This window comes from Moschus berezovskii, chromosome 19 (genome assembly GCF_049115385.1).
Source record: "Moschus berezovskii isolate FMDL1 chromosome 19, NW_MosBer_1.0, whole genome shotgun sequence".
NCBI classification, from domain to species: domain Eukaryota; kingdom Metazoa; phylum Chordata; class Mammalia; order Artiodactyla; family Moschidae; genus Moschus; species Moschus berezovskii.
In genome coordinates this window covers 9,661,721-9,682,894 of record NC_142478.1, presented here as the reverse complement: position 1 = coordinate 9,682,894, position 21,174 = coordinate 9,661,721, and the positions used below count along the sequence as shown (strand labels likewise).

The following is a 21,174-nucleotide window of genomic DNA, read 5'->3' as shown; positions in this document are numbered from 1 at the left end:
AAAAAGTAATTTTTCAAGTACTCCAAGACTACACAAAAGCAGGTGCATTGGTTTTGTAGAAGTTAATACTTAGGCATTACACATTTTGTAGGTAAGAGTCTGAATTACCACTTTCCTCTTGTAAATCTGACCCATGGTCTATATCTCAGAGTTACTTTCTTTCAGAAGTTCAGGTAGCTAATATTCAGAGAAAAATTATCCTTCAGGTTACAGGAATGAAGAAAATGGGTTCCTACAGACTAGAGGCCTGGAAAAGCAAATGGAAAACCACTCCAGTATTCCTGCCTGGAAAATCCTCTTGGACAGAAGAGCCTGGTGGGCCACAGTCAAATTCAGTTCAGTTGCTCAGTCATGTGTGACTCTGCAACCCCATGGACTGCAGCACGTCAGGCTTCCCTATCCATCACCAACTCCAGGAGCTTGCTTAAACTCATGTCCACTGAATTGATGATGACATCCAACTGTCTCATCCTCTGTCATCCCCTTCTCCTCCCGCCTTCAATCTTTCCCAGCATCAGGGTCTTTTCCAATGAGTCAGTTCCTCGAATCAGGTGGTCAAAGTATTGAAGCTTAAGCTTCAGCATCAGTCCTTCCAATGAATATTCAAGACTGAAATTCCCTTAGGATTGACTGGCTTGACCTCCTTGCACTCTAAGGGACTCTCAAGAGTCTTCTCCAGCACCACAGTTCAAAAGCATCAATTCTTCAGCTCTCAAGACTTCTTTATGGTCCAACTCTCACATCCATACATGACTACTGGAAAACCATAGCTTTGACTAGACGGACCTTTGGTGGCAAAGTAATATCTCTGCTTTTTAATATGTTGTCTAGGGTGGTCACAGCTATCCGTCCAAGAAGCAAGGGTCTTTTAATTTCATGGCAGCAGTCACCACCTGCACTGGTTTTGGAGCCCAAAAAAGCAGTCTCTCACTCTTCCCATTGTTTCCCCATCTATTTGCCATGAAATGATGTAACCAGACGCCATGATCTTCTTTTTTTAAATGCTGAGTTTTAAACCAACTTTTTCACTCTCCTCTTTCACTTTCATCAAGAGGTTCTTTAGTTCTTCTTCACTTACTGCCATAAGGGTGGTATCATCTGCGTATCTGAGGTTATTGATATTTCTCCTGGCAATCTTGATTTCAGCTTGTGCTTCATCCAGCCCGGCATCTCACATGAGGTACTCTGCATATTAAGTTAAATTATCAGGGTGACAATATACAGCCTTGATGTACTCCACTCCCAATTTGGAACCAGTGTGTTCTTCCATGTCTGGTTCTAACTGTTGCTTCTTGACCTACATACAGATTTCTCAGGAGGCAGGTGGTCTGGTATCCCCATCTCTTGAAGAATTTTCCAGTTTGTTGTGATCTACACAGTCAAAGGCTTTGACGTAATTAATAAAGCAGAAGTGGATGTTTTTCTGGAACTCTCTTGCTTTTCTGATGGTCAAACAGATGTTGGCAATTTGATCTCTGGTTTCTCTGCCTTTTCTAAATCCAGCTTGAACATCTGGAAGTTCTCAATTCATGTACTGCTGAAGTCTAGCTTGGAGAATTTTGAGCATTACTTTGCTAGCTGCTGCTGCTGCTGCTAAATCGCTTCAGTCGTGTCCAACTCTGTGAGACCCCACAGACGGCAGCCCACCAGTCTCCCCCATCCCTGGGATTCTCCAGGCAAGAACACTGGAGTGGGTTGCCATTGCCTTCTCCATTGCTAGCGTGTAATATGAGTGCAACTGTGCTGCAGTTTGAACATTCTCTGGCATTGCCTTTCTTTGGGATTAGAATGAAAACTGACCTTTTTCCAGTCCTGTGGCTTCTGCTGAGTTTTCCAAATCTGGTGGCATATTGAGTGCAGCACTTTCACGGTATTATCTTTTAGGATTTGAAATAGCTCAACTGGAATTCCATCACCTACACTAGCTTTGTTTGTAGTGATGCTTCCCAAGGCCCACTTGACTTTGGACTCCAGGATGTCTGGTTCTAGGTGAGTGATCACACCATCGTGATTATCTGGAAAATGACCATTTTTTTGGTATAGTTCTTCTGTGTATTCTTGCCAGCTCTTCTTAATATCTTCTGTTTCTGTTAGGTCCATACCATTTCTGTCCTTTATTAGGTTGCAAAGAGTGAACACAACTGAAGCAACTTAGCATTTACAGACTAGAGAGGGTAGGAGACTCCTGAATAGCTAGGAGCAAACAAAGGGGAAGAACCCTCAAGATCTGTGTAAAAATCTTCAAAAGCCACAAACTGACCTAAGAGATGCAATGTATGAGACAAACTCAGACCACAGGATCAATCAAGTCTTTCTAAAGAAGAGGTGATTATCACCCAGTTCTCACCTTAATCCCTGAGTGGGCATATACAAGAAAAACTTAAAGCAAGACGAGAGGATTTAAAAATGAAGGGACAAGAGAGCCACCACCTATAGAGGACAGGCAGAACTTGCAGACTGACCTTTCCCACAAAAACAAAACAAAACAAAAAATCAACATTTGTTAACGGATCTCAAGATGCAAAGATGATAGGTTAGGGTTAGGGAGTATTTCCCAAATAATCTATGAGGTCAGCATTTACTCTGACATTTAAATCAGTAGACTGAAAAAAGTCAATTACCCTTCATAATGTGGGTACCTCATTTGAACAGTTAAAAGCCTTAATAGAAAAAAAAAAAAACCTGAACTCCCTAGAAGAGGGAATTATGCCAGCAGACAGACTTTAATCCCAAACTGCAACATCAACTTTTATGTGGATCTCCACCTGCCAGCCTACCCTGCAAATTTTGGACCTATCAGCTTTTACAATCACATAAGCCAATTCCTTAACATACATGTCTGTCTGTCTGTCTGCTCTCTCTCTCTCTCTCTCCCCCCGGAACACACACACGCAAACACTTTTGGTTCTGCTTCTCCGGGAATTTCTGAAAATGGACTTCCTAAGTATAATGCATAAAGTCATCTTCTATCTTATACGCAAAGAATATTGAAAAACAACAAATCAAAACTTTGTAATAAAAGACTGGTTGTTGTTGTCATTCAGTTGCTAAGTCATGTCCAACTCTTTGCAACCCCAAGGACTGTAGCACGCCAGGCTCCACTGTCACCCACTGTCTCTCAGTTTGCTGAAATTCATGTCCATTGAGTTGATGATGCCAATCAACCATCTCATCCTCTGCTTCCCCCTTCTCCTTTTGCCTTCGATCTTTCCCAGCATCAAGGTCTTTTCCAATAAATTGGCTCTTTGCATCAGGTAGTCAAAGTATTGGAGCTAAACCAACAGCCCTTAAATCAATATTCAGGGTTGATTTCCTTTAGGACTGACTGGTTTGATCTCCTTGCTGTCCAGGACTCTCAAAGAGTTTTCTCCAGCAAAATTCAAAAACATCAGTTCTTCGGTGCTCAGCCTTCTTTATGGTCCAACTCTCACATATGTACCCAACTATTAGAAAAACCACAGCTTAGACCATACAGACCTTTATCAGCAAAGTGATATCTCTGCTATCGAATACACTGTCTAGGTTTGTCATAGCTTTTCTTCCAAGGAGCAAGCATCTTTTAGTTTCATGACTATAGTCACCATCCACAGTGATTTTGGATTTATTTTTTTATAAAGTTTGTCACTGCTTCCACTTTTTCACCATCTATTTGCCATGAACTGATGGGACGAGATGCCATGATCTTAATTTCTTGAATGCTGAGTTTGAAGCCAGCTTTTTCACCCTCATGAAGAGGATCTTTAGTTCCTCTTTACTTTCTGCCATTAGAATGGTGTCACCTGAATATCTGAGGTTGTTGATAATTCTCCTGGCAATTTTGATTCCTGCTAGTGATTCATCCAAGCCCAGCATTTCCGCACATAAGTTAAATAAGCAAGGTTACAATATACAGCCTTGTTGTACTCCTTTCCCAATTTTGAACCAGTCCATTCTTCCATGTCCGGTTCTAACTGTTGCTTCTTCACCCATATATAGGTTTTTCAAGAGAGAGGTAAGATGGTTTGGTACTCCCATTACTCCCATCTCTTTAAGAATTTTTCAGTTTGCTGTGAGCCACACAGTCAAAGACTCTAGTGTAATCAATGAAGCATATATTTTTCTGCAACTCCATTGCTTTCTCCATGACCCATGGTATGGAAAATTTATTATAACTAGATTAGTAAATTACTTACTATAGTTGATCACTCAGCAAAGTATCTGTTAAACTTTTGTGCCCCAAAAAACTTCTCATTAAATGAAAGACTTAAAACGGATGTATTCTCTTTTGTTGCTGATAATTGTTAGAGACTGAATATGTGCTCCCCAATTAATATACTAAATCCCTAACCTCAACTGTGGTTGTATTTGGAGAAGAAATCAGTTAAGTTAAATGAGGCCAAGACACATGCAAACAAGGCAAGAAAATACAGTCTGAAGGGGTAAACCTATCATCAGAACAAGACACAGACACGACAGAAAAGTTTTAAGTATAAGGCAGGGAATTTAAAATAACTATGATTAGGAGGTAGGGCAGGGGTTAATTTGGGAGAAAACAGATAACAAATAAGGACCTACTGTATAGCACAGAGAACTCTACTCAATACTCTGTAATGATCTATATGGGAAAAAAATCTAAAAAATATTAGATATACATATAGTAACAACTGAATCACTTTGCTGTACACTTGGAACTAACAACATTGTAAATAAACGATACTCCAATTAAAATTTTAAATAAAAAACAAAAACTAAATGAGGTCATAAAGGTGGGTCCTGATTCAAGTGGATTAGCATCCTTATTTAAAGAAAGTAAATAAATAAAAAGAGCTTTCTGCTTTCTTACTTGCTCTCTTTCTGCCCTGCACAGAAAGGTCATGTCAACACAGTGAGAAGGAGGCTGCCTACACCCCAAAGGGAAAGCCCTCACCAGACACCAGCCCTCCCTTCAGGCACCTTTATCTTGGACTTACAGTCTCCAAAACTGTGAGAAAACAAATTGTTGGTGTTTAAACTACCTGGTCTAGGAAATTTTGTTCTAGCATGCTGAGCAGACTAATACAATGATGACTTGGGACTGAGGTTGGAAGAGATTATATTTTAAAGCAAAGATACACAGATCTTCTCTTAGATCACAATTGTATATTACTATTCTAGGACCTAAAGACAGGTCTGTTAGAGAAATTGACCTTACAATAGCTCTATAATAGCATTAACTATACAAACACTGGAATGATTTCCCTGATCTGTCCTCACATATTAAACAGTAACACAGCCTCTCTCATTGAAGAATTTTTCAAAAAACATAAGATATGAAATAAAAGGATCTCATATCCTGTTTTATAGGATCCAGTAACAATTTTCATTTAAGAACCTATCATTTAAAAACTAATATCTTATATTAAATATATTAAAATTCTTGAAATGTTAAACTCTTACCGTAACCCATTCCTTTGGTCAAAAGCAGGTATCATAGAGTTAGGATGTTCTGACATTAATGCAACAAGCAGCTGTAGGACATCCATTAGATTGTCATCCTAAAATTATTGTAGAATTTTTTTTAAATAAAGAAAAACAACTTATTTGAACAATGACTACTTCTGTAATAATGAATTAGGAGTATGAAAAAAATAAGTAGCTTCCATACAAATACACTTGTTTAAAACACACTGGATATTTATATATACATATTCACCTGTAGAATTCAAAATACACAACACCAAATAGTTAAACAATTTCATAATCAAAGATATAAAATGACTATTGTTCTGCGTCAAGATTTCCTAAAACATATTCCATTGTTATAACAGGTATGATTTACAGGTTTCTTTTTTTTTTAAGGAATGATTACACGTCAAGAAATAGGCAGGAAAGGACAAACAGGCTGTTCTGCTTTATTACAGCAAAGACAAACTGAAGCTTCAATATGCTGAAAGACGTTGGGAACATGGTAGCAGTGTTGGGGGCAACACACTGTGCAGCACTTTATAAACTTATCTAACGAGGACCACGATGTGCACCAAGTCTCTCTAGAAACTAGTGCTGAAACAAGGTCTTATGGGAAATGATAACCAGACAGTTACCGTATACTATCAAGGAAAAAGTGTTAGCAGATCAGTCATGTCCAACTCTTTGCAATCCCATGGACTGTAGCTTCTGTAATCTTTTAAACATTTTTCTGGATGTCTGCTATTTTAAACAAGTTTTGAGAAATGTCTAAAACATGGTTACACAAACCAACAGATTTAAACAGTAAGAAATAAGTTCAATTCAGTTGCTGCATCATGTCCAACTCTTTGCGACCAGATGGAGTGCAGCACGCCAGGGTTCCAGGCCCATCACCAGTTCTGGGAGCTTGGACCAAATTCATGTCCATCAAGTCGGTGACGCCATCCAACCATCTCTTCCTCTGTCATCCCCTTCTCCTCCCACCTTCAATCTTTCCTGGCATCAGGGTCTTTTCTAATGACTCAGTTCTTCCCATTAGGTGGCCAAATTACTGGAGCTTCAGCTTCAGCATCAGTCCTTCCAATGAGTATTCAGGGCTGATTTCCTTTAGGATCGACTGGTTGGATCTCCTTGCAGTCCAAGGGACTCTCAAGAGTCTTCTCCAACAACACAGTTCAAAAGCATCGATTCTTTGGTGCTCAGCTTTCGTTATAGTCCAACTCTCACATCCATACATGACCACTAGAAAAACCATAGCTTTAACTAGACGGACCTTTGTCAGCAAAGTAATGTCTCTGCTCTTTAATATGCTATCTAAGTCTGTTACCACTTTTCTTCCAAGGAGCAATCATCTTTTAATTTCATGGCTGCAGTCACCAACTGCACTGATTTTGGAGTCCAAGAAAATAAAGTCAGCCACTGTTTCCATTGTTTCCCCATCTATTTGCCATGAAGTGATGGGACCAGATGCCATGATCTTCATTTTTTGAATGTTGAGTTTCAAGCCACCTTTTTCACTCTCCTCTTTCACTTTCATCAAGAGGCTCCTCAGTTCTTCTTCGCTTTCTGCCATAAGGGTGGTGTCATCTGCATATCTGAGGTTATTGATATTTTTCCTGGCAATCTTGATTCCAGCTTGTGCTTCATCCACCCAACATTTCACATGATGCACTCTGCATATACGTTAAATAAGCAGGGTGACAATATATAGCTTTGATGTACTCCTCTCCCAATTTGGAACCAGTCTGTTGTTCCATGTCCAATTCTGTTGCTTCTTGACCTGCACACAGGTTTCTCAGGAAGCAGGTATGGTGGTCTGGTATTCCCAGCTCTTTAAGAATTTTCCACAGTTTGTTGTGATCCACACAGTCAAAGGCTTTGGCATAGTCAATGAAGTAGAAATAGATGTTTTTCAATAATTCTCTTGCTTTTTCTATTTTTTTCTATGCTTTTTTCTTTTTGGCTATTTCTCTGTATGCCTTTTCTATGTTTCATTCTAGAATTCTCTTGCTTTTTCTATATCAGTTCAGTTCGGTTCAGTTCAGTCACTCAGTCATGTCCGACTCTTTGCGACCCCATGAATCACAGCACGCCAGGCCTCCATGTCCATCACCAACTCCCGGAGTTCACTCAAACTCATGTCCACAGAGTCGGTGATGCCATCCAGCCAACTCATTCTCTGTCGTCCCCTTCTCCTCCCGCCCCCAATCCATCCCAGCATCAGAGTCTTTTCCAGTGAGTCAACTCTTCGCATGAGGTGCCCAAAGTATTGGAGTTTCAGCTTTAGCATCAGTCCTTCCAATGAACACCCAGGATTGATCTCCTTTAGAATGGACTGGTTGGATCTCCTTGCAGTCCAACGGACTCGCAAGAGTCTTCTCCAGCAACACAATTCAAAAGCATCAATTCTTCCGCGATCAGCTTTCTTCACAGTCCAACTCTCACATCCATACATGACCACGGGAAAAACCATAGCCTTGACTAGATGGACTTTTGTTGGCAAAGTAATGTCTCTGCTTTTTAATATACTATCTAGGTTGGTCATACCTTTCCTTCCAAGGAGTAAGCATCTTTTAACTTCAAGGCTGCAAGCCGCATCCGCAGTGATTTCGGAGCCCAAAAAAGTAAAGTCTGACACTGTTTCCACTGTTTCCCCATTTATTTCCCATGAAGTGATGGGACCAGATGCCATGATCTTTGTTTTCTGAATGTTGAGCTTCAGGCCAACCTTTTCACTCTCCTCTTTCACTTTCATCAAGAGGCTTTTGAGTTTCTCTTCACTTTTTCCCATAAGGGTGGTGTCATCTGCATATCTGAGGTTATTGATATTTCTCCCGGCAATCTTGATTCCAGCTTGTGCTTCTTCCAGCCCAGCGTTCCTCATGACGTACTCTGCATATAAGTTAAATAAGCAAGGTGACAATATACAACCTTGACGTACTCCTTTTCCTATTTGGAACCAGTCTGTTGTTCCATGTCCAGTTCTAACTGTAGCTTCCTGACCTGCATACAGGTTTCTCAAGAGGCAGGTCAGGTGGTCTGGGATTCCCATCTCTTTCAGAATTTTCCACAGTTTATTGTGATCCACACAGTCAAAGGCTTTGGCATAGTCAATGAAGCAGAAATAGATGCTTTTCTGGAACTCTCTTGCTTTCTCCATGATCCAGTGGATGTTGGCAATTTGATCTCTGGTGCCTCTGCCTTTTCTAAAACCTGCTTGAACATCTGGGAGTTCACGGTTCACAAATTGCTGAAGCCTGGCTTGGAGAATTTTGAGCATGACTTTACTCGCATGTGAGATGACTGCAACTGTGCGGTAGTTTGAGCATTCTTTGGCATTGCCTTTTTGGGATTGTAATGAAGACTGACCTTTTCCAGTCCTGTGGCCACTGCTGAGTTTTCCAAATTTGCTGGCATATTGAATGCAGCACTTTCACAGCATCATCTTTCAGGATTTGAAATAGCTCAATGGAATTCCATCACCTATACGTGGTAATAATAAACTTTTCATTTTTTAGTTTGTCCAGGGCAGACATGATGTGATAAACACCACTAGACTCGCCACCTGGGCCGCAGAAACATATACTGCAAGCCCATCTGCACACAGTTTGCCTCTTGACATGTTTGAAAACGGACATTGCAGTGGCGGTGTGGATCTCATCATCCAAGTGGAGAACAGGGAAGCAAAATTTTTTCCCAAAACTTTAAGGTGGGTTTTTGTTTGAGGCAGCACATTTTTCTCCCTTCTCTGGATTTGTACTTTCAAATCTTAAATGATACACTGTTAGGCATGACAGGTAGTTAAAGAAGCAATGGAGAAGTGTTTAAAACTCCTGTGTTAGCTGACAGGTTTCTGAATTTATTGCTATATCTCCACAGAGAATGCTGGAGAAGGTAACAAGGAGATTTTGTATCAGCTACTGCAGCCTTAAAACAAAGTTGGTGTCTCTTTGAACTTTAAAATTGTTCCTATGCAGCTTCTTTTATTTTTGCTTAATCAGATACAAAGGGAGACATGGGGAGGGGGCAAAGGTTACAAATGATCAATAAATGTTTACTGGGTGAACACACTTCTGTATATGGCATGATTTGATAACATTTCAGAACAACACAAGAATATAGGAGTTCTGAAATCTACAAATTTCAAGAAAACCCTTCACAATCTTTGTCGACTATTCCATATGTCATGAGGGCCTTATTGGGCATTACTAACCAGTGGTCTTGTATGGATGTGAGAGTTGGACTGTGAAGAAAGCTGATCGCCGAAGAATTGATGCTTTTGAACTATGGTGCTGGAGAAGACTCTTGAGAGTCCCTTGGACTGGAAGGAGGTCCAGCCAGTCCATTCTAAAGGAGATCAATCCTGGGTGTTCATTGGAAGGACTGATGCTAAAGCTGAAACTCCAATACTTTGGCCACCTCATGCGACCAGCTGACTCACTGGAAAAGACTCTGATGCTGGGAAGGATTGGGGGCGGGAGGAGAAGGGGACGACAGAGAATGAGATGGCTGGATGGCATCACCGACTCAATGGACATGAGTTTGAGTGAACTCCGAGAGTTGGTGATGGACAGGGAGGCCTGGCGTGCTGTGATTCATGGGGTCGCAAAGAGTCGGACACGACTGAGTGACTGAACTGAACTGAACTGAACCCAAAGATGCAAAGGGAAGCAGCAGGCAGTCATCTCTATGGTGCCCTGAGTCCAGGTTTTCATTCACTGCTTTTTATTTCTCACTTTGGCAGTTACTTCAATATTTAATTCTCAATATGCTAAATAAATCATCTAGAGGTAGGGCACTGGAGCATTGGAAAAGCGTGATTTGAAGGACCCAAAAAATATTTGATTTAACAATTTCAGGGGAACATCACTGTGACTTCCAGTTTCTCGGTTATGAAATACTTTTGTCCCAAATGGTCAAGAAAATCTAAAAAGAGACTACCCTACTCAAGAGGAAAAAGAAATCGTAATCATTAATGTTTCGGTCAAACATGATGCTACGAAGAAATTTAACCCATTCTTTTCTGCCCCAATTAACAAAGACAGATCCAAACCACATCTCAAATCTACTAATGATTTTAAAGGCCACTCTTCTCATGCTGTAACAAGTATGTTAACTTATAAAACATGAATTATACACAGGAATATCAGTTATCAATATAAACGCCACGCTTCATATGAAATTCACTTTCAGATGTAAGTTATGTAAAATACATTTAATTGGATTATTTATTTAGACTACATCAGGCATATATCAAATTTTCCCAACTCTATAAAGGAAAAACCTCCAAACATTTCAACCTATTTCACCTCCTTTACAACCACATAATTTTAAATCAATTATAAATCAGTGATTTAACAGTATCTGACTATGCAAAATCAGTGGGAAGAGTATGTGAAGAATTCAAAAGTCCAATCATTTGTAGTCATTTTTGTTATCTATTTTTCCATTTATTATACTGGTACCTGGAAATACACTGAAAGTATTTTTTGGTTAATAGGTTATTCTTTAGTCTTATTAGGTTAATGAGATCTTATTTTAATACTTTTTTAAGCCTCTCATGCTTATTCACAGAAGCTGTGAATGTTGTGGTAATAAAGAATATTTAAATACAAATTGCTACAATTTAGTTCCCAGATACATTTATTCTCCATTCTGAGCACAGGCACAGGCATAGTTACATCATCAATGAGAGAGTTCTTTAACTCTTTTATGTTTAAAAAAGCCCATAATATAACTTCAAAAACTAAAATCCCAAGATATAAAATTCACGTTACCTCATGCATAGTGAGTAGATAATTAAGAATGGCCTGTAGTTCATCTTCCTTCACTCCATTATCCTTAAAAAGCATAACACAAGTATTTTATACTCACATATAAAAAACTTTTTTGAAAAGGAAAATTACACACACAGATTTGCCAACTTGGTCAGTTGCTATAAACATAAAAAAATAATGTAATATAGAATCTAAACCAAAAAAAAAAAAAAGAATCTAAACCTAAAATAAAAACGCAGGGAAGCACTACAGACATGCAGTAGGCAACACATGCAGAAAGTCAAGAGATTAGCCATCAGCACCCTGCTTACAGCCCCTCATGATATGCACAGATGATGACTTAGCTAGCAGAGCTGCAGAATCCTGAAGCAAGCAAAAGCGATCATTGAGGGTAAGGATAAGGGCATGACACCTAGCACTCCTTTAAATACAGAAGGTAACTTTTCTGTTTATCTTTTTCTATTAAATTTGGAGACTAAAATGAACAGTTTCTAAAATTACCGAGTTAAAATGTCAGGTACTAAAAACTGAGTAGTAATTTCAGTGGGAAAAACACTGTACTTTTGGTAGTATGAATGCATTATGAAAAGTTTCAAGCTACTGTACTATTGATCAGAAAACAAACATGAAATCTCAAAAAAGAACAATAAGATAATTAGAAACAAAACACACTAGGAAACAGCATAAAGAGACAATGTAAAGGACAGATTTTTAAATAAATGGAAATAAGATATCTGATTCTGAAAGATATACCAACAGTTAGGTCCATTTACCACAATATTATGTGGCAGCTAATAAAGCATTAAACTATAAAGAATATGAAATAAAACAATACAGGAAAATACTGAATAAAATATTGAGAACAAATATATTTATATGTTGGCATCTTATAAAACTAAAACACCTTCCTGAAAAGTAATATTAAATTTTACTTTACAGATAGTGGAAGGAAATGGGAAAAAATGTAATCATTTCTATCCAATACATTTTTATACAGGAAAATTATTTTTCAAATCTGGATGTCAGGTACAGGGAATCTCTAAAAATGAAACCTCGTCCTTTTGAGCGGTTTTATTGACTGTTGTATCACCAGGTCTAAGACTAGTGCGAACTACTAGCAACTCAGTAAATACTTGCTGAATCAAAGTATGAATACACTTGAACTCCAATAGAAAGCCACATAATACATGTTACAATTATCAAACTAATTCTGCATTAATGTATATCAATATATGCCTAGGAAAAAACAAACAAGGAAACAAATACCTTTCAAAATATTTTCTACTGTGTAAACCCATTAACAGAGCAAAGAATAAATAAACCAACAGAGCAGTTTAAGTGAAATTATGTTACAATAAACACATGCTATAAGATAAGAAATGTGAACTCACCTTCATTACTAACTGCTTAATAAACATCAACAAGAATGCTCGTAGAGAAAACATTTCTTTTTGATTAGGTCGTGGTCCATCTTTTAAAAAAAGACAAACACATATGCACACACACTGAGTATTTCAAAATCCTCGAAGCTAAGTATAAAATTCCCATTCCCAACAGTTTTCCCACTTATTTATAAGGAACATAAAGGCAACTTTCCTGAAGAGTTTAATGCCTCTAGAAAAACAAGCATTCAATCTCAATGTGATTGAATATATAGTGCTTCTAATGTACAAAATCAGTTACACAGAAAACTGCAATAAAAACATTTGTTTTTGACTAAGGTCAAAGGAATTTCAAAACACAAAGATGAGGTAACAAATTTACATTTAGCTTTAGAAGACTCTCTGGGAATCTTACTATGGTAACATAAGTTTACAAAGGAAAAAAAGCAACAGAAAATCTAAACTTCACATGTGAACTTAGTATGAAAAAACTTTTCTACTGTTACCACTGTATAAGCTAATATAAAACCCTCAAAAAGTACACTTCAACACAATATTATCCATGAAGTGGTGGGGAAACATTGTTGACCACCTCTGACATCTCCTTCTCTTTTTGAAAAAGTCCTTGGTCACACATGGCTCACATTAAAGTCAATTTTCATGTCCCAAACATATAATTCCCAAGTAGAAAGCTTTTGAAACCAAATACTCATTGTCCTAAGATCCTAACTCAGGTACTTGCTTGACTCATATTTTCTGCAATTTTCCCCCCACTAATCATTATTTACAGCTAGTTCCTAGACCACCAAAGCACAGGACCAACATGACCTTGAACAGATCAATTAAACTAGGAAGAAAATTGTTTAAAATTTGTTCCACATGAGGATTCCTAGACAAAGAAAAGGTTACAGAGTTACAACAGAATCACAAAGTTTGGCCAGCTTTCTCACTTGAAGTATGAGACTTTCCCAAAATCACTAATCAGTTATAAAATCAAGGTCAGAATATAATACAAACACCCAGGACAGTACATGACACACTTACAGCATCAGGAAATAATGATTTAGTTCCAGATCTGCTGCAACATGCCAGCTTAAACAAGATAATGGAACCTTCATGTGTCCTCACAGCTTTCTAAATGACAGCATACTGTCTGATAATAAATCTAGTTTAATTTGAAAGGGATTTAAAAAAAACACTGTACAAATATGAAACCTCTTCTTTGTAAATCACTGAAGAACCAAAGCCTCTGAGTAAAAAATCAGAATGTATATTGTTTCACTCTCCAGCATCTCCTGATTTAAAACAACGAGCCCTCAATTCTTATAAAGGGACTGAACCCATCTTCACACTCAGATCATGTGCTCTGGGGGTAAGAAGGGCCTCCTCTTCTGGGCAATCTGAAGAACACTGCCATGTAGATGGACACACAATGCAATCAGAGCCAGTGAGCAAGAAAGAAAGAGATAAAAGGACTTTTTCTGGAAATGCTCGATATAGGCAGATACTCTTGATAGATTTAAAGTTGTGGGGATCTGAAGGTAGGGTGGCTGCTTGCTACTACATGAAAAGAGCCAATACAGAAGAACTGGGAAATGGAGAGAGACAAACGACAAAATAGCAGGGGCCATATTCTGAGCACCTGCACCAAATTCTACTGAAACTATCAGCCTATTAACCCTGGTTAACCCTCTTTTACGATATAAACCTGGAGTAACAGGCAAGTTTGACCTTGGACTACAAAAGGAAGCAGGGCAAAGGCTAACAGAGTTTTGTAAAGAGAACACACTGGTGATAGCAAACACCCTCTTCCAACTACACATGAGACGACTCTACACATAGATGTCACCGTATGGTCAACACCAACATCAGACTGATTACATTCTTCGCAGATGAAGATGGAGATGCTCTAATAGTCAGCAAAAATAAGCCCTAGAGCTGAATTTAGAAAAGGCAGAGGAACCAGAGATCAAACTGCCAACACATGCTGGACTACAGAGAAAACAAGGGAATTCTAGAAAGAAATCTACTTCAGCTTCACTGATTACACTAAAGACTTTGACTGAGTGCATCCCAACAATTTGTGAAAAATTCTTAGAGATAAGAATACCATACCACCTTATCTATCTCCTGAGAAGCCTGTAAGCAGGCCAAGAAATAACAGAACAGACATGGAACAACAGATAGGTTCAAAACTGGGAAAGGAGGACAACAAGGCTGTATATTGTCACCTGCTTATTTAACTTACATGCAGAAAACATCAAGCAATATGCTAGACTGGAAGAATCACAAGGTGGAATCAAGACTGCTGAGAGAAATACTAACAATGTCAGAAATGCAGATGATACCACTCTAAAATCACTACAGATGGTGACTGCAGCCAAGAAATCAAAAGACAGATGTTCCTTGGAAGAAAAGATATGAAAAACCTAGACAGTATATTAAAAACCAAAGACATCACTTTGCTGACAAAGGTCCATATGGTCAAAGCTATGGTTTTTCCAGTAGCCACATAGAGATGTGAGAGTTGGACCATAAAGAAGGCAGAGTACTGAAGAAGTGATGCTTTCAAACTGTGGTGTTGGAGAAGACTCTTGAGATTCCCTTAGACAGCAAGGAGATCAAACCAGTCAATCCTAAAGGAAATGAGTCTTGAATATTCATTGGAAAGACTGATATTGAAGCTGAAGCTCCAATACTTTGGCCACCTTATGTGAAGAGCCAACTGACTGGAAAAGACGCTGATGCTGGGAAAGACTGAGGGCAGGAGAAGGGGGCGAAAGAGGATGAGATGGTTGGACGGCATCATTGACTCAATGGATGTGAGTCTGAGCAAACACCAGAAGACAGTGAAAGACTGCAGTCCATGGGGTCACAAAAAATATGTCACAACTCAGCGACTGAACCACAGTGAGCCATGACACAAACCAGTTTTAAGCAGGTTTTCCAATACTCTAAACGAGCCACTATTTGTCAAAATGTTTATTCTGACAGCAGCAGTGGCATGAACTATTGACATAATGAATGAACACTAGTCTTCCAATAAGTTAGTTCCAATTATACAGAAAATTACTGAAATTCTGTAGTTTCCTTACATTAAGCTATTAGAAGCAGATACTCCCTACTCCTACAAAAAAAATCTCCATTCTCTCAAAAACACTGCCTATGACTTTCAATGGAATAACTGAGCTCAACATCAATACTAGTTGCTAATATAGAATTTGATCTCATTCTCAATGCCTTAGAAGTCATCCTAGTCATATTTGATCCCCAAAGAACTCATACTAGCAAAAGTAGCATTCTTCTATAAAAATAGTGAGCTGTTAATCTCTGTCAACCACAATTTAGGACAAACTATTAAAATTATCAGCAAGATTAAAATAAAATTTTGCCATGAAAAGATTTAGAAAAACTTTCAGAATAATGTAATGTATTGGTTTAGGAAAAAAGAGATGGAAGAAGGAGGGAAGGAAGGAGGGAAGGGAAAATCCTGAATTTCCACATATATGTAACATAATATACAGATAGAGATGAAATACCTAATCCTTTTGGGGTAATACCACTCCGATCCTGAGGATTCACTGCCCAGTAGTAGTACTTCAGTGTATGCATTATAAGAAGCACTGTTCCAACTCTCCGAATGGCATTATATATGTTGACTGTACCAATGAATTCCGTGGACAGGTAAGTATAGAGTGTCAGCTGCACCTAGAGAATCAAAATGAAGAGCTCAAATCAAAGAAAAGATCAGCATTTTACCCTTCTTTCCAGTAATACTCTCAGGTTGCTCTATTCGGACCACACTTGTTCTAAAAAGTAAGCTGCTTAATTAGCTTGATAGTAACCTCCATGTTAACAGATAACATACAGCCACGGACACATACCCACAAGCACACACACTCCTTATAAAACAAAACCAGGCAAATGCTTCTTTCACAGCAGCACTATGAAGTAAACATCACCACATACACCACGTTTCTGCAGCACTATTCCCATAGTGCTGAGAAAATTGATTCCTATTTAGCAATAAGCAATTATTCACGAACTTACACTTTTTTATAATAAACCTACTATTTATACTTTACATAATTATTCCCAAAAGCTAGAAAATGTCTTTGTTCTGGATAAAACTAGTAGCTGGAATAACTCATAAGAAATTAAACAAGCAGGAATAACTAAAAAACAGATCAAAAAAAGAAAATCATACAAAAATATGTAAAGCCTACCTTAAGAAATATTTATTAGAAAAAAAGAATTTTGTTATGGCAGCTCATTACTACAAAGATTGTAATATTATAGTCTCTAAAATTCACAAACTATACTACTAACAACAACACAAAATAAAGCCACTTTTGTTCTACTTTCATATTGAAATCAAGAATTTTTCACCTCACTACTTGTGGATATACTTTATAAACTAAAAAATATTAAGGAAGGCATTAAATTTGGCCAAAACTCAAACTACTCCTGACCATTTACAACTGAACATTTATGTTTAAACATAATGGATGTTCCCAGATGCTGAGGGCATTTTCCTTTTTAAGCCTGAAAGATAAAAATTAGGTGCCTGTATTCCAGATACCCTATAAACAAACAATCAAGGTTAAATGAATTAGGGAGTCAATCAGTAACAATACATGGTAAAGAATGGCAGACTCTGAACCACTTAAAATCGAAGTTTGAAAGATGACTGTACTTTGCTGTTATTGTTTAGTAGCTAAGTCACGTTTGAGTCTTTGCCAACCCATGGACTGTATGTAACCTGCCAGGCTCCTCTGTCCATGGGTTTTCCCTGGCAAGAATACTGGAGTGGGTTGCCATTTCCTTCTCCTGGGGATCTTCCTGACCCTGGGATCAAACCCACATCTCCTGCATTGACAGGCAGACTTTACTGCTGAACCACCAGAGAAACCCAACTGTAGTTTAGAAAATCATAAACATGCTATAATCCACAGAGTTGCTGAAAGATAACATCATTTTGATGTTGTTACTGCTGTTCAGATAGACAGCCCCAGCTTACCTGTTATTGAGGATATACAGAACTTTCTATGACATGATTCAAATTCTTAACTGTGATATTTCAATCAGAAAATATTTACCTTCACCTATATTTGCAGCTCTTATTACTGAATATACAGTGGCACAGACACTGTCCCTCAGTAGCTAAAAATCTAATGGAGAAGATTAAAAATACACACAATTTTAAGTGTAAAACCAAAGGTAATAAAGACCCCTACTGAAACATAAGAAAGCTCATGTGGCAATATGTAATTAATTGCAAAACGAGTGCCATAGAGCTATTAAATACTATTAATTCAGAGGTCAGAGAAATTATTTTGGGGTAAGCTAAAATAGTCAAGAAAAGTTTCACTGATAGAGTAGATATTAAGGTAGGCTTTGAAGATGAGTAGTTCTAACAATAAGAGGAAATTTCAAATAGAGAAAATTGTAGATAATACAAAAAGCTTCCCTAGATCTAGAACAACCATCCTCAATCTTGCCTGCATTAAAATGCCTGGAAAACATTTTTAAAATACCTGTCTGGGTTTTGTCCCAGACCAATTAAATCCGAATCTAGGGAAGAGGGAGTGAGATTCTGTTTTCATTTAAAAAAAGAAAAACCTTTCCCAACTAATTCTACAGACAGCCAAGATTAACAACCACTGCTCTAGGATAACTTTTGGTACCCATCTGCCCATTGAGGATAACTGATTTTTCATATAGAAAGCCTAGAGAGAACTGGCATGAAGACTTAAAGCTTTATTCTGAAGACAAAGAGAAACCATTACAAATTTGGGGGCTAAGAAACGCTCTGATGAGAGTGACTGTGATATGTCGAAAGCATGAAGGAATTCTAACAAAAAGTGAAAACCTAAGATATGGAAAACTGGAGAAAGTCAGTTTCCTGAGAATGATACTACAGCTAAAGAAAAATTAATAGTATTGAACAGCAACATATTGAGGTAAATAAGAACAGTGACCTCAGGATCATGCATATTCTGATTATCAATGATTCCTCATTCATTCTATATAATCTAATAACCACACAAATCTAATTATTCACAAATTATGAAAATGTCTTTCCCATTACACCTTAATTCTGTGTATGAGAGCAGGAATCAGATCTGTCTTATTCACCACTGTATCCATAGGGCCAGCTACTCAACAAATGAAAGACTATTGTCTACAAGAAAACTCATCTCTCGTGTTAGGTCATTTAAAAGACTGTCTCTGAGCAAATCAAACTTAAATGAGTATTATAAATGACTGGGAGTAGCCTGTTCCAAAAGCAAAGATTGATTCATACGACCATACCCTCAACCTTGGTACCCAGAGGTGAATTTAGCATGAAGCTAATGAAGCTTAAACTTTATGCCCACTCATCTACACATGTTCCTTCCAAAATCCTAAACCTAATTTTACATGTTGCATTCTTTTTGTTAAAAAGCTCCTTTCTCCCCCAAACTGTATGACCTTTAGGTCAAACAAACTTTCTATCTGCCTTTTGTTATAACCACCTTTATGATAAAATTAGATATAACCCCTCAAGGATACACAAAGTATAAGGCTGAAACAAAACTGAAGTTTAATATTAACAAATCAACTGCAAATTCTAAAAAGGAAATTAAAGAAAATTATTAACAAGGAAAAGGTAAGAAATACAGTGCAACAATACTATGGACTTAAGGAAATGATATAATGAAATTTTTAAAATATTCCCCTACAACTAAGTATCTAATAAGAGGAGGTTTTTGACCACATCAAAAGAGGCCCAAAGGCTTACAAATGCGCTGCTTAGTAAGACAAAGAAGTGTTTAGTAAAAAGTTTAAGAAGTAACTTGAAACAATCCTTGAAAAGAAATAAGACTGAGGGTCATAGAAGAGAAAGAGGTCAAATTTGAACCCAGAGATAAAAAGCTACAACCTCCAGCTGCCTCCTTTGATTATTTCCAAATGGCAATCAGAGTCAGCAGCTGTTTTTCCCCTTAACATCTGAAAAGAGCAGCTGAAAATAAGATACTATGACTCCAGAAGAGCAAAAAAGTCTGCAGACATTTTTTTTCTGACAACTAAAGTAAGTACGTGTTATTCCAACCTGAACAATGATAAACACTTGCAAGTGGAGCAGAAAGGAGAAGGGGAGAGCGGAAATCAAATGTTCAGGATAACTTAGTAGAACACTAGGGTTTATGAAAAGTTTTATTTACATATTTTATCACAAACACACTTATGTTTACTTAATGCAATTGGTTTGCTGTTATAGTACTAAATAAACTACTGTATAAAATATAATTGTTTAATAATTTTAATTAATGTGAAATTAAAATGATTAAATGAGACCAGCACATCATGGAAGCCTTCAAGAAAGGGTGACATTTCAGCTGTACCTGTGAGAATTAAACTCAGCAGCTCATCACTTTGGTGGAAGGAATATGTATGTGTAAAACAGAGAGAGCGAACACAATGAGTATGTTTATATGCACGCATATACATTCATACATGCATAAGGACACATCGATACATATGCGATCCAACTATGGTTAAAGAAATGTAAACCAAAATCTCTCCCAAACAAAACGTTATTTAACAAAGAAAACATACTATTTCTGTATTCCAAAAAATGCTGATACTGCCTTAGGAAGGGAGGGGCAGATGGAGGGAGGGAGGAAGTACTGTCTTGCACAAGTACATTTAGTCAGGTGGGAGGGAGGTTCAAGATGGAGGGGACACATGTATTACTTCTGTGCTTTAGTTGCTAAGTCCTATCCAAATCTTTAGTGACCCCCATGGAGTATTTAGCCTGCCAGCTTCCTTGTCCATGGGATTTCCCAGGCAAGAACACTGGAGGGGGTTGCCAGTTCCGTCTCCGGGGATCTTTCAACTCCGGGATTGAACCCACATCTCCTGCACTGGCAGGCAGGTTCTTTACCACTGACCCACCAGGAAAGCCCTGGATATATATGTATGTAGGGCTGATTCACGTTGTTTTATGACAGAAACCAACACAACACTGTAAAACAATTACCCTCAATTATTAATTTTTAAAAAGCACATTTATTATCAATTTTTTAAAAAGTACAGTTAGTCAAAAAATGCATTCCACTGAAACCTTACACAACAGCATGTAAAAGGATAAAAGAAAATCCTCTTCATCATCACTCAAGTACAAAAATGTAGTGAACATACTAGCACAAAATCAATGTGTGTGTTACCTTGGCTGGGGTATGAATCCATATAGCTGGGTTAAGAAGAATGTGGTCACACAATTGCTTGAGTAGGGGCATCCCATTCGGCAGATTACTCAGGTATTTTGAAAATACAAGGCAAAGTTCAAGTACTGCTCTGCTGACATGGGATTTGGAAGACTGCAGAGGAAGATATTTCAAAGGTCACTATCAACACAAAGCAAGGGAAGTAACTTAAACGTCGTCAATACCAGAAAAAAGTTGGTCCACAAACTATGCTCAAAGTTAAAGATGCTTTGAGGTTCAATAAAACAGTGGGGGCAAGGTAAAACAGCAACAGGTTGTTTTAATTTAGGTAACTTTACATTAACCAAAGAAAGACACTTGCAAACAGAATTTCTCAGC

General features: G+C 37.9%; 1 protein-coding gene across 3 annotated transcripts in view; it reads right to left on the bottom strand.

Annotated features, from left to right (window-relative positions):
• LRBA (LPS responsive beige-like anchor protein) overlaps window positions 1-21,174 on the bottom strand; it is a 777,374-nt gene that overhangs the window by 636,030 nt on the left and 120,170 nt on the right. For all 3 annotated transcript variants that reach the window (XM_055405330.2, XM_055405331.2, XM_088827977.1), the window contains exons 13-17: window positions 20,797-20,949; window positions 16,123-16,291; window positions 12,593-12,672; window positions 11,202-11,264; window positions 5,416-5,513 (exon numbers count right to left, since the gene is read on the bottom strand). In XM_055405330.2, the coding sequence (XP_055261305.2) occupies window positions 5,416-5,513; window positions 11,202-11,264; window positions 12,593-12,672; window positions 16,123-16,291; window positions 20,797-20,949 (563 nt within the window). The remainder of the gene's footprint in view (window positions 1-5,415; window positions 5,514-11,201; window positions 11,265-12,592; window positions 12,673-16,122; window positions 16,292-20,796; window positions 20,950-21,174) is intronic.